General features: G+C 31.5%; 1 protein-coding gene and 1 pseudogene across 1 annotated transcript; one reads left to right on the forward strand and one right to left on the reverse strand.

Annotated features, from left to right (window-relative positions):
* Positions 1–1,932: 1,932 nt before the first annotated feature.
* On the forward strand, positions 1,933–2,857 carry LOC120219267 (F-box/LRR-repeat protein At3g26922-like). The gene is made up of 2 exons (XM_039216099.1): positions 1,933–2,048; positions 2,152–2,857. The coding sequence occupies exons 1-2, from the start codon at positions 1,933–1,935 to the stop codon at positions 2,855–2,857; spliced, it is 822 nt and encodes a 273-aa protein (XP_039072030.1).
* A 5,541-nt stretch (positions 2,858–8,398) lies between these two features.
* Positions 8,399–10,176, reverse strand: LOC120219502 (annotated as a pseudogene).
* Between the last annotated feature and the right edge of the window lie 5,111 nt (positions 10,177–15,287).

The raw sequence follows: 15,287 nt of genomic DNA on the forward strand, positions 1-15,287 counted from the left end.
TTACCATATCATATATTTTGGTTGAAATATTAAAATGTTTTAATCATTTTATAAGTTTTGGATGAGTAATGTGGATAATGCTTGTAGATTAATCAAGCTGTTGCTGATGCAATTCATTTCGGAACTCCAAGAACTGGTTATTCTTAACTTATAATTGTACATGTGACTTATTATTTATCAATTGAATTATCTAATTTTAACTATACTACTTATTTAAAAAATCACAATTAAAAATTATTATTCATTTATATACTAAAACATGATATTTGATGTATAAATAACACTTAGAATAAACAAATTTGTCTACTCGAGAACACACTAACTAATAACTATAATACACGTGAAAGATCCAAATAAATAACATTGGTATGATCGGTCATCATCCTAGTCAACTCTAAATGTCCTTATAAATAAATAATTAATATTATTATCTTAATCTGAATTATGATTATCTTTCGCTTTTAATATCATTTATCAAATGGGTACAGTTATTATAAAATATTGCCAAAGATGGCCTGCCATGGACTGTCACTTGGAGTTGAGATATTTCAATGGATGGTGCAACCCAATTATCCTGATTGCTTCAAAGATAATTTATTAGGTATGGCTCATAAATATACCGGTAAAGAGGACAGGAGATGGAACAGAGTGAGCGAAGCGAACATCAACTGTCCTTACAAAGAAAGTCTCATAGTGGGAGTTACGATTATGTGAGTTGAGGGTGCGGGGGCGCAGCCCCGCGGTACGGTACAGGGTTAATTTTGTAATTATATACCAGAGTTTATTTATTATAAATAGAGATGTAACCTAAACTTGTGAGATATTGAATAAAACTTCTAGCGCCACCTAGGCACCGAGGACGTAAGCACATTGCTGAACCTCGTTAAAATTCTTGTGTTCTTTCATTTTTCTTTACCTGATTCTTCAACAATTGGTATCAGATGTCAGTAGCAAAATTCGAAGTTGCGAAATTCGATGGTCAGGGTAACTTCGGATTATGGCAAACAAGGGTGAAGGATCTGTTGGCGCAGCAAGGAATCCTGAAATCTTTGCGACTTACAAAGCCGGCGTCAATGGAGGAGGAAGATTGAGAATAATTGCAGCAGCAAGCGGCATGAACCATACGATTATGTTTGGCGGACGAGGTTATGTATCACGTCATGCATCTGTCGACTCCAGATGAAATTTGGAAGAAGTTGAAAAGTCAGTTTATGTCCAAATCCTTAATGACTAAACTGTATCTAAAGCAACGGTTGTATGGGCTGAAGATGCAGGACGATAATGATTTGGTGCAACACGTGAATGTCTTCAATCAAATCTTTTCTAATTTGGCTCGGCTTGATGTGAAAATTGAGGATGAAGACAAAGCGATGATTTTGTTGTGTTCGTTGCCTCCCTCTTACGAACACATGGTGACTTCTTTAGAGATATTTACAATGGAGGATCTGGACGCTTTCTAAAGATGACTCTGAGTGAAGCTATATTGACGCTACTTGCATTGAATGATCTATATGATTTTTAAAGATATTTTAAGCGGATGCATTTCGATGTTGCTTATAGAGGAGGATTTCAATGCTTCTTAAAGATGTTTTTGAGTTGAGGCATCTTCACATTATTTATAACAAAAGATCTTTATGCTTTTTAAAGATGTTTTTCGACAGATGCATCTCGATGCCTGCTTACAAAATACCAAATGAAATCTAGACAGGCATCGTAATAATAATGAACTAAAACTAATTCATTCTAAACCCACACACCCTTTCAATTATTGTAAAAGAGGCATAAAACATATTATAAATTCTCGAAAAGAGTTGTGTTTTCAAAATGTTCTTAAAAAGAATTGTGTTTTCAAAATGAGACATTTCTATTCATTGGCAACTCTTCCCTATATATATGTAACCTTTCATTTGTCATTCAAAGTTTGAACTTCCAATGGCATCCAATAGGATTAGTAATTTGCCCGATTCCCTTCTAACTCGCATTCTATCATCGCTTCCCATCGAAGATGTAGTTTCAACCTCCATTCTATCAACCAGATGGCGATACATGTTTGCCTCATTGGTTAGATTTGACGTTGATTTCGAAATATTATGACGTTCTTCTCTACATACTGTTAAGAGCTTCACCAACTTCATGGTTGTTTTTTTATAGTGAGGGAAGGATCAAACAATTTCGACTCAATCGTATTGACATATCAGGGATCGATGATTCACGTGTTTGTGCATGGATATATGGTGCAATTTGGCATGGGGTTAAGGAGATAGATTTGGTTTTTGCTCTAGAGTCCAATAACATTCCCATGTTGCCTAATGCTCTGCTTTTTACTTGCAAGACACTGGTGAGATTGAAACTGGAAATCCCATTTGTAATGAGTGTTCATATTCATGTTTGTTTGCCTAGCCTCAAGATCTTGGTGCTTCGATCTACTAAATTTGAAGATGATGATTCAGTCAAAACGTTCTTTTCAGGATGTCCTATACTTGAACAATTGTCTATCTTCTATTGTGACATGCGAAACATAATCTATCTTACAATCTCAATTCCTTCACTTAAGAGCTTGACTTTACTTCTTAACGATTATCCCCTTGATGACCATTCACTCTGCTTAGCGTTTGCCATTGTCATTAATCTTCCAAGTCTTGTTTACTTCAAATACGTGGACTTCAGAGCAAAAAATTATTTGACGGTAAACATGCCTTCTCTTGTTAGGGCTGGTATTAAGGTTTATGGAACGTTAACTTTTACAACAGAAGTAGATGTTTTAGTTAAACTTTTTGAAGGAATTGACAAGATCAAGTCACTTCATTTGAGTATCAATCCAGAAGCAATGAGTTTCATTTTTATTCGTCAATATTGATGCTTTTTAAGTTCTTTTAAACTCTTATTTGACCAATATAACATTTGTGTCCCACAAACGTTTTGTTCCATTTCAAAACCTGTTTAAACTGGACATTTGGGAAACACACATGGCAAGGACGAGAGATTCTCAAGTTTTTTGAATTTTCACCTACTCTACAAACTCTTGTTATATATAAAATATCATCAAACGAGGTACACATATAATGAAAAATATATTAGTATGTACTTTAAAAAATAAATCTTCTAACATTTCTTCTTTGGTGGTCTTAGGTCCCGCTTCCAATGGAAAAGGTGTCTTCCTGTCTTGAACATCATCTCAAGAAGGTTAACGTATTAGATTTTGATGATGAGAGTTCTCTATTTAAATTGGTTACTTTCATCTTGAAGAATGCAACAGTTCTTGATAAGCTTAAAATATGTGCATCTCAAGTCTTAACGGCTGAAGAAGAATCGAAGATCACCGAACAACTATTGAGTATACCCAGAAAGTCCCAAAAAAATGTCAAGTTATGGCTTTCTAATGTCTCTCTTATTTTGTTTAATTTTTGACAATGATTTTGATTTCGAATGCTGGGGTTTGTTTGGTGAAATTTACCAGCAGTAGTTATTTAAGAATTTTAATATGTTTTGTATTACCTGATGAACATTATAAGTTAAGATGTTGAATCTTAAAGGTTCCCAAAAGAATCTCTTAAAGGTTATTAATGAACCAACTAGCATGAATTTCAAATTTAGTTTTTCTACTGGAGAGACCATAATAGAATACTTGATGAAATACTCTTTAAATGAATTTATTATAGAACCTAGCTGCAATGTATATACGTACCAAGGAAATCGATGACCAACTGACCATCGCAGTGCCGCCCGACTGGACGGTGAAAGAAGGTCCGGCCATTCGGAGAAAAAGCCGAAGGTGGAAGCTTCTTGGATTCCGAAAGTGAAATCTCAAGTAAGTTACCGGTATCCATTAAGGAATCACCAAAGCTGAAAATCGACGTGAAACATCCATTCGCTACCGGATTAGTGTCGGTAAACATGACAACAAACAGAAAGCCAGCAATCAAACGTTGTTTCAACAACCAACGTGATGAAGAAATTGCCATTGATAGCACGCAATTGTAAGTTTAACAAGACAATGGGGATATTTATACTGATACTCTTTAAAAATTATCCTCCAATATTTGTTAAAACAATTATTTTAACCCTTTTCTTTTTGGAGCATTTTAACTTCAACATTTTTCGTTATTTCAAATAATCTCTACTAGATGAAAATCATTTGTTGAAAAACGATCAACAAATGTTGTTGGCGTTATATTTTTCCATGTGCTTACAGTGATGTAGCTCGTGTCATATTATCACTTTAAGTGATGTAATATTTACCACATTACCAATTAAGCACGTGAAAAAAAATGTCACGTCAATAATATAACTCTGTTAGTCAATTAACATATGTGTCATCTCATCAATTAAACACAGAAAAATATCACATTAACATATATTAACTATTAATCAACTAACAGTTTCTTTCTAACATGGACTATTTTAATAAAAATTAAAACATTAAAAAATAAAATATTAAAAAAAGAATAAGAGCTAAAACAACTATTTTAATGAATATTAAGGGATAATTTTATCATCGCGTAAAAAAAAAAAACTCAAAACTTGTAAATGAAGTATGGTTCTACGTGTTTAACGTGCTCTCATTTTCAAGACCTTATTTGTGAAATCCAATACGGAAGTTCATAGTTTATTATAAGATATGTATGTATAAAAAATTAAAAGGAATAAGTCCGGGCATGTCAAATATTATATACGGTCATGGTTAAAACTTGTGAAAATTACGTAACGTGGATCAATGAATGCATGACAAGATATTAAAGCAAATTAGAGTTAATAAAAACCATAATGTTAATTAATTGGAGAATTAGATGCAAAGTAGCTTTCGTCCGTATTCAAGATATTTAAGTCATGAAATTGAAAAAATTAAAATTTTAATGTGAATTAAATTATGCGGTTTAATGTTGTTTGGGTTTTTATTTTGCGGTTCAGTTTTGAGATAATTTATACTTTATATATTTAATTTTATAATTTTGTTCGAGTTCTATTTTTCTCTATAAAACTCGTTTATTCCAAATCAAACTAAATTAAATTCATTATGAATTTTATTATAAGACAAGCTTAAATAATTAAACTCATAAAACTAATAATATTATTTTTTCTGAATTTAAACTTGTGTATTTACAATATTTATAAAACTAAATTAAGACTCATCATTTATCATTGCTTACAGCGACCAGAATGGCGGACGGTGCAATGGCCAGTTGCATTAAGTGGTAGTTGGAATTTGAGTTGGTTCAAGTAGAGAGAGAGAGAGAAAAGGAGAGAAAGAAAAACGAGAAGAAAGTACAAAATATGAACATAAAAAAAGTAAACGAAAAATAATTATTATAAAGATCCGAAACAATGTTATTTTGGAATAAATTTAATATTTTTGTAGGATCTAAAATGATATTGTTTGATTTAAGCTATTATGTAGTCACACCTTTTGTGATTTACCGATCGAGTGAAAAAAAAAACATAACAATATTAATGTTGAGTGACCAAATTAATTTTTTTAAAGTTTAGGTTTACTATACCCAAAAATTTATAGATGAGTCACTTAGTTAATCAATTGTTACAAACATGTCACTCTATGGTTAAGTGTGTTACGAACATTAACTTTTTAGTTACAATTGAGTGATTCGATTGTAATATTCAATAAATTGAATGATGTAATTATTACAATTGTTAAATATAGTGATATGATTGTTATTAAAAAGTTAACACATATTTTATTTCTGTTAGTAGAATGAAATATTTTTAACAATAAATTAATTGAGTGGTTCATTTATATTTTTTTTAAATTCAATAACCCATTTGTAATATTACTAATAAGGGTAAATTACACCATTCCCTAATCAACTATTTCTCAATCATATTTTGGTAACTAAAATTTAATTTTTTTAGTTTAATCACTAAATTTTAAATTTGCTCTTATTTTGACCACTCTCGAATGATATGGATTTTTTTATTATTGGCATAATGACAAAATCAGTCTCTAAAATTTGAAAAAATAGACAATTTGACCCCTATTCTTTTTTTAAAACACTTTGGACCCCTACGTTTCATTATAGGACAAAATGCCCCCTAGATAGATGAAAACTTTGGACCCTTACTGCTGATCAGGTAAGTTCACATGGATTGAAATACTGACTTGACATTTCCACGTATGACGCCGCATCAACAAAATAATATTTTAAAATTAATTAATTATAGATAATTAATTTTTATTAAATTAATAGCAATTAATTAGATGTTGCCACACGACACAATTTGATTAATTTGAAAGGAAAGACTGGAATAAACCAAATGAAGCCTACCATGGGATTTGAACCTGTGCATCTTTATGAAATATATTAATTATTTATAAATTATATTATATTTATATTTATAAAACGAACGTTAAATTAAATTTATTTTTAAGTTTTTACAAATTTGTTTAATTTATCTAAATATTATCTTTTATTCTATATTTAATTAATTTTTAGTTCTTAAAAGATAATAATATTTTATAGTATATTGAAGTCAAGATTGAAGAACTTACGAAGTTCTCTCCTCCAAAGAGATTAACACCTGTAGAGATCCCAAATTGTGAACGAGTATAGACTTACTGCAAGGAATGCCACGCTAGCAAGTTCATGCTGTGGAAACGGTCCCCTAAATCGGGAATGTTAAGGGTCGTCTCCACTAAATTGGTATTTTCCATTTTTAAAAAAATCAGTTCGAGAAATCACTACCAATCTTTGATTATGATATAATTGGGTATTCAAATTGATTTTGTCATTTTAATAAAATTTAATTTAAAAAATTATTAAAATAACGTTTTTAGGTCTACAAGTCAAAAAGTTAAGTTCGAAAATCGATTATGCGTAAGGAAGAATTAGCACCACACAACGACCTAAAAAGCATGACAATATCTTACTATTTCTAGTTTTTATTAAAATAAATTTTATAAATTCAAATTAAATTTAATTGAATATCCCATTTTTAATGACCCAACAAATCTTAATTTATTAATTTAATAATTCCAAAAAAGCAGGACAGTATCTTTCTATTTCTAGTTTTTGAAGAAAACGAGTCTGTGTTTCGAACATATGAAACAACCTTACTGAAATTGAAATATCAAAATATCAGAGCATTAATTTTCAATCTTAATTATTGTCAAAGTACAAATATGACGAATGTACATGCACTATAGAAATTTGAGCGAAAATAATTAAGAGATTACCAATGTTTTAAAGTTGATAAAGAATGTTTAAATATTTAAATTATTTTAAAATAAAATAATTTTTAGATATTAATAATATAAAATACGACTATAAAATAATATATATTTTTAAAATTATATTTTAATAATATATATTTTAATAAAGTAAAATGACTATAAAATAATATATATTTAAAATTATTTTTAAATATTAATAATATATATTTTATAAATACGACTGCTTGAATTTAAATATTTTTTCCACTAAAATCATTTAACAGGTATAGCGAACAAATTAACACCATGGATAAGTATTCTCTTGTATTGACAAGATTGTAAATGATAATGGACCCACTGGCTCTTTCTTGTTCAATGATTGTTTCCAAATTTTGACAAGCTTGGATTTGTTGGGTTTGGTTAGCGAAGGGTTCACTGGATATGATAATAAAATCGGTAAAATATTCAATAATAATAAAATCAATAGAAATAATAATTTTTTTGATAATTTAATCTATTTTATTAAAATAATAATAATAAAACTGATAATATATTTTTATTCATATATTAAAGTTGTTTTACGTGAGATTTTATGTTAGGAACGTTAATGTAAATCAGAAAATAACACATATCTCCTTCCACAATTCATCACATGCCACGTACCCATTACGTATCCCCTTTCACAATTATATTATTATAATTTGCAAAGATAAAGAAACGAATGTGTTTGGAGTTTGGTCCCCAAAAAAGAGATACTTGCCAGGAATGCACACCAACATCTTTTAGACTTACTTCTCCAATGATCAACCCCCAACTTCATGACAATGAAATCTCACCTAACTTCCAATTATATGATAACTTTATTAGAACATTATAAAAAAGTAATAATGCATACATTGATGATTAATCTCAATTAAATTTATTTAATGACAATAGTAATAACCAATATATTTTGATGGTTAAAAGATTGTTGTTATCTCTTAAGGTATCGGATTTAAATATCATGCCTGTTAGAATGTATGAATATGTATTATCAAATGATTTAGAGTATTTCGAATATATATTACTTTAATAGACTTCTGTAATATTTGATCTAAATTAATAAATCAATAAATTAAATATTGATAATTAATCTAAAAATAATATATAATATGACATGAATAAGTAACAATACAATGTTTAATGTACATATCTACGATATTATCATACTTAATCAAATTCGAACTAAATTCGGGACTCGCAAAAATTCAAGTACTCGTTATCTCATTATAATTTATTTATCTAAATTCAAATATGTTGTTGACGGTCTGTTTATAATTGATGCATGACACAAGTTATTTAAACTAGGAATAGTGTTCATCAATTCTTCTAATACAACATCGGCTACCAGTTTGTACGTTGCTTCTGTATAATGGATACCATCCCAGCTTATATACGAAGAAGGGTCATTGCAGCACCGTTTTAATGGCGGATAACCACAAGATCTCGAAGGATTATAATTGTAAGGACCTCCAACCCCACAACATGCCTTGACTGTTTCTTTAAATCCTGAAATCATTCGAGAAAATCCGATGTAAAGAGACCGATTCCGGACATGACAAAATCAAGATTTCTTTGGTTTAAACGTAGTGAAAAGTGTACCGAATTGTTCCGGTGATCGGTAAAAACGCATCGCGGTGTTGTAATAATCGACGTAAATAATGCCGACGTTGGGATGATGGGTCCGGAGAATTTGAATTGCTTTCTGAAGTAGGTCGTTGTGGTGTTGGGCGAACTGGTTCAGCCATGTTAGACAACCGGTTAAGGAATCGTAATTGTCCTTGTCTGAACCCTGAAATTGTGTCAGCAGAGATGGGGAGCAACCGATTGGGAAGTTTCCGGGGACCAATAGTGTCGCTGCTCCTAACTCTATCAGTTCCTGCATGTCGTCAGATGTTTACTAATCTGAAACAAGGACAACTTTGATGAATGTTTCAAATTCTTACATTGATTGCTGATGCTATATCATGAACAACAAGTGGAACAAGCTCTCGGATTTTCTCGGTGTCTTTCCCTTGCCAGAATGCATAATTGTAGTCATTTCCTCCAATTTCTCCCACCACTATCAAGGAGGTCCTTAAGAGCTCTTTGCAGTCTATAGTCGAATGCAAGATTTCATATTACGGATAGAAACAAATTATTAATAAATATTATAAAAAATATTTAAATTATATAAAATTTAAAATTTTTAAAGATATATTATCTTTGATATATTATATTAGACATTTAAAATTGAGATAAAAAGAACTTGAAAAAAAGAATAGATACTGAAATTCGAATTTATTTCTGATAAGATTTATCTCTATGCATCTGTACGAAAAATTTATGTTGTTCTGACACCCAACACAATCTTAAAAGAAAAAAAGTACCTGAAGAAGATGAGCAAAGAGATTGCAATAAATATTGAAGTTATTGAGTTCAACTTCCAAAGAAACGTTGGTGGAGCGCTTATGGATTCCTCTTTCCGCTAGAAAAGTAAAATTCAGAGCAGTAGCACCCGAAACGGCGAAGTTCACTCCTTTTTCAAACTTTTCATTTTTAGATCCGTAAAATGGAGGTAAAAACTCAAATCCCAATGCTTCAGCTGCAAAACCATCCCATTCTCAACCATATTATTCAATTTGGGTATATATGTATATATATATATATACGTACCTACGAAATCGATAACCAAGCGGCCGTCGCAGTACCGGCCAGTAGGACGGTGAAAAAAGGTACGACCGTTTGGAGGAAAAGCAGAATGAGGAAGTTTGCCGGATTCTGAAAATGAAATCTCGAGCAAGTTGCCGGTATCGGTTAAGGAATCGCCGAAGCAGAAAATCGATGTGAAACATCCGTTCACCGGTGAATTAAGGCCGGTTATTATGGCGACGAGGAAGCTAACTACCAAACGCTGTTTCAACGACCAACGTGATGAAGTAGCCATTGATAAAATTTGTCAATTTAGCTAAAGCAACAGCCGGTTCTACAAGCAAAGCTCATAGTAGTAGTAAGTTGTTTATATACATAATAATATTATTTTTTAAAATAGTTTGGGTGATTATAGAATTAATCATTTAATAATATATACATCTCATAAATGCAGTTGTTTAAACTTAGGGGGTGTTTGGATGGGAATATAATCCACATTCTCATGTTTGGTTGGTCGAGAATCTCATTCCCAGTAATATTTTATTACCAATAGTAGATTTTTGAGGTATATTACCAGGAATGTCATTACCTCTATTTCCTTAGGTATTGTTGGATTACCGGCGTTTTGGACTAAAATATCCTTAATTTTTTAATTTTTTCAAATATATATTTCTTCTTTCATTGAATAATAAAAATTCTACGAATGTTAAATTACAAATTTATCCTTAAACTATTTTAGATTTACAAAAAAAAATCTATAATTAAAATTTATATAAAGTTCATGGTTAAAATAAAATTTTAAACTTTCATTAAACCTTTTTATATTTTCAATTTTATAATATATATATATATATATATATATATATATATATTATGAATTTAAATTTTGTAAAGAAAATATATAAATATTTTCCAACTTATTAAAAAAAATAAATATATAATAAGGACAATTTGATCAAATATACATTTCAATAATCTTTTATTCCTTTAACCAAACACGGTAATCTTACATTCTTGCTAAACCAACCAAACACAAAATACAACATTCTCAGTAATCCTATTCCTGGTAATGTTATATTCCCACTGGTAATCTTACATTCCGAGAGCCAAACGCACCCTTAATAATTTAAGTGAAAACAACATTTCTTTAAATCATTAAAGTCATTTAACGAGTCCATTTTTTTATTTGATATTAATCATTAAGATCAAATCATATAAAATAAAGGAAATAATAAAAATATTCTCAAAATGATTGCTAGACTTGATAAATTTATTTTGATAGATATAAAAAATGAAATATACAGGGTATAAAATAATGTAAGTTGTTATTTGTTGATTTTTATAGTACATTTTGAATGAAATAATTTTAAAAATCAAAATAAACAAATTTAATGGAACTGAGAAAGTATTTATTTTTAAAAAAATAATTTATTAATAATATATACCTTGCAAATAAAATTATTTAAATTTAATTTTTAAGGAAAATAATATTTCCTTTTAGCACTAATTCACCTATTAAATTGATAATAAGTTTAATATAAATGTAAAGAGCAAATCCCAAAATTAATATACAAATTTTGATCTATGCGGAATTTATTTTTTATGGAGTTTTTATATTAGCACTATTGTTAATGTTGTATAGGTCGATGCTCACCCTTCCAAGCCGAGCTATGGGCTTTACTCGATGGTTTTAACATTGCTTGGAGCCATGACGTGCGATTGTTGGAAGTGGAGATGGACAATCTTAAAGCTGTTTGCAGGCTTAACTCTCCTGCTCAAGCAAACGAGTCAACTATTATCAGAAGCTACCTCAGTTTGCAATGGAGGTCCGCGGTCAGATATTGCCCTCGCAAAATCAACAAATTGTTGATGCCTTGGCTTATCTTGGGGGTCACCTAAACTTCGGATTGTCGATCTTACAACAGCCACCTATAGAAATTCAAAACGTTCTCAATCTGGACAAATCAGCTCTGAGAAGAAGACCCAGACACTGTTAGTTCAATGTCCCCTTTTGTACCCAAAAAAATAATGTATCATTCTCTTATGTCTTCATGGCTTCTCCGAGTTGGCTGATATATGCAGACGGTATCCATTGGTCTTATCAGGGTTGCTCGATATATGGGATGAGCTCCTCTTTACACATTATTTCACATTCTTCTTTTTCTTTTCCTTTTCCTTTTTTAATTTTAATAAAACTATAAATGTGAATAGAAAGAGTGCCCTTGAGTCTGTGCAACAGTTTGAGAAAAACTCGAGTAATTGTCATCCATTACTTAAGTAATCAGAAACATTTTAGTTAAATTATTTTGGTCCCTGAAAGACTGCTTTGGAAGAAAAATGTCTAAGGATCAATATTAAAAAGACATAATATATATGTTCAAACTTCAGTGGGAACCAAACCGATGAAGATGTAGAAGTAAGCATCGAAGGACACGTTCTCCCCTCAAAGGATTGTTTCAAGTACCTAGGGTCTATGATACATAAAGATGATAGTGTAGATGATGACGTTACACCGTATAAAGGCGGGATGACTATAGTGGAGGGCTGCTACTGGAGTTTTGTGTGACAAGAAGGCGCCTCTAAAACTTAAGGGAAAATTTTATAGAATGTCAATTAGACCATCGCTACTGTATGGATCAGAATGTTGGGCAATCAAGAAGGATCACATAAGGAGGATGGAGGCCGCATGAATGAGAATGCTTCGATGGGCATGTGGTAGGACTCTGTGGGACATGACACCAAACTCTGCAATTAGGATGTCCTTGGGGGCGGTGACTGTATCCGAAACATTGAAGGAGGGAACACTACGGTGGTTTGGGCATGTCCTTAGGCGACAACCGTCGGATACGGTCAGGAGGGTAGAGTCAATTACAGTCGAGGGTGCTAGAAGGAGAGGACGACCAAGGAGGAAGTGGTTAGAGTACTTGAGATCAGATTTGAATGATTTAACCCTTACCGAGGACATGACATCTAATAGGAAATTATGGAGACTTAAGACCAGGGTAGCCGAGTAGTTGTGGGTCACAGTCATAGGGTGTAGTATCTCTGTCTTCTTTCTAATGCCTCTGTAGTAATTTCCCATTTGACTTTATTTTAGAATTTATGAAGGATTAGAATTAGGGTAGCGGAATAGTGTTGCTTTAGTTTAGGTTTTAACCCATTTGACTTTATTACTTCTCATAACTTGCCATCGATAACTTTTGTGTATCATTCTCTTCATGTTTTCTCTTTCTAAATTTAGCCGGGAATTACGTTACTGTCTATATGCAGAGATTTTTACACAGAGATTTATTTGCAGAGATTACTTCCTATTACATACGCACGTATGAAAACTGCATATGATGACTGTTCAACTATGTATTTATTAATTTATTTATTTATACATACATTGTATTTTTATCTTTATTTTTAATTTTTCTGACTGCCGGAGGTCTTCTTCGGAAGTTGTTCTCAACCTAACGTTTGGAGCAACCTACTATCCTACCTCCCCTTACCTCATTGCATATGGAAATATAATTTTTTTTTGTATTTTAGTCCCTCTATAATGGTCAAATTAAGCCACGACTTTAAAAAAACTGATAATTAAGTTAGTCTGTTAACCAATGTTAAATTTTCAAACACTTAATTTTTTTTTGGGATAAAATGTATATGTTATGGTCGAAAAGCAGAACAAACAGGACCAAAGCCCCTGTACACAAAATCAACCCCCCAACTATACCCCAAAGCAGCCCCAATCACCGAAACGCCCTTTACACCCCAAAACAAAATAACCAGTCCCCATAAACTCAGCACAATCAATCAATTAATGGGATATATATTGGATAAACTACATTGGTGATCCCTTTTATTTTTGGTCTATCTTATATTGGTCAATGGTTTTACAAAAGTTATACTTTGGTCACTTATTTTCGAACAGTCTTATTTTGGTCACTGAGCCATTGACACCCGTTAATTTGCTGATGTGGCATGTCAGTGAAAATGATTAATTCATAAAGGCGATACGGAATCCAATTACAAGCTGATTTTGCAAGTTTTTGCATTCAAACATGGATCTTATATGTGCCATTAAAGGAAAGAATTTTGAAACTTCTATTAAAATATGGATTTAATCTTTATTTAGCCATGCAGTATCATGCCAATGAGTTGCTGCCTTTGAAAGATGAGCTTTTAATTGAAAAGGTTATGTCATATCATTCTAAGTGCATAAATGGCCTTGAGAGAGCCAATGTGGTAGACAAAGAAACCAGAAAGTTTCCGAGAGGATTGACTCATTTTTTATAGGTGAACAACCAACAGCTTAATTGAATCAACGGGTTTGTGGAATTCATGATATTTTCAGTGAAGCAGACATTATATTCACATTCAGGAGGTCAAAAAAGAGTGAATTGAAAATTTTGAGTCTAACAGTCGTCAGCGACAATGATCGATGATCACCGGTGATGACAACTGACGATGATGAGTAGCGGCTGACGGCGAGAAGTTTAACTAGATTTAGGCATGAAACTAATATTTTATCCAAAATTTAGGGTTAAATTAGCATTTTATGTAAAGTTTAAGGTCAAATTAGTATTAGATCTAACATTCAATGGTTGAGTTAAAATTTAATCATTTCTGCTAATGTGTCACGTTAGTAAAATAACAAGAGTTAGCAGCCGAGTGATCAAAATAAGACGGATCGAAAACAGAAGTTGCCAAAACATGATTTTTCCAAAATCAGTGACCAAAATAAAATAGGCTAAAAACAAAGTGATCGCCAGAGTAGTTTAACTAAATATATTGGTGTCAATTATGTTCCAAACAATGGTCGGCCATTATACTTTAGAAAAGCCATTTGTGTCTCGAGCAACGTTAAAGTTCACGGAAGAAAAGAAAAGAATCGATGGAAAAGCAGAAGTATAAAACATGTCGCTTTATTTATCGTTTGATACCCCAATTGCTTTCTCTTGTCCAATTTGCCATTCACAAAATGGCTTTTTTTTTCTTTGAATCCACCATTTCATTCATTAAACTTAAAGGAAATGGATTCATTTATTAGCATCATCATTTTGTCCATTTGATGACCTCTACTTTCTCAAAAGCAGCTTCTTCCTCTCTTGCTATCTCTTCTCTGTCTATTAATCGCAGTATCCATTCTCTCTCCTCTTCATGGCTTCTTCTTCTTCTTGTCATTTGAAGTATTAAATTTTCTTGAGCTTCAGATGTGAAGACACGCGCCTTAGCTTCAATGGAAATAATAACATTTTCGGTAATTATTTTTCATAACTGTATATTAAGGCTAACATAGCTAATACATCCCGATACGTTGAGTGGTCCACCGGTTCTTGAAATTGATTCTCAAATCGACAAGTCAAAATGAATTGAAACACAAATTTATTGGCGGGATCCAATGGAATAAACTATCTATACTTCTGTATTCATATTAATTATAATGAGCTTGAATTTCAAAATAAAAAAA

Source organism: Hibiscus syriacus, unplaced genomic scaffold, assembly GCF_006381635.1.
Source record: "Hibiscus syriacus cultivar Baekdansim isolate YM2019G1 unplaced genomic scaffold, ASM638163v2 tig00110206_pilon, whole genome shotgun sequence".
In the NCBI taxonomy this organism is placed as follows: Eukaryota; Viridiplantae; Streptophyta; class Magnoliopsida; order Malvales; family Malvaceae; genus Hibiscus; species Hibiscus syriacus.

Excerpts from the sequence above, each read along its gene's own strand:
- LOC120219267 (XM_039216099.1), top strand. The coding sequence starts at position 1,933 with ATGGCATCCAATAGGATTAGTAATTTGCCCGATTCCCTTCTAACTCGC. Across the intron at positions 2,049-2,151 it reads TCAACCAGATGGCGATACAT|TGAGGGAAGGATCAAACAAT; the intron begins GTTTGCCTCATT and ends GTTTTTTTATAG.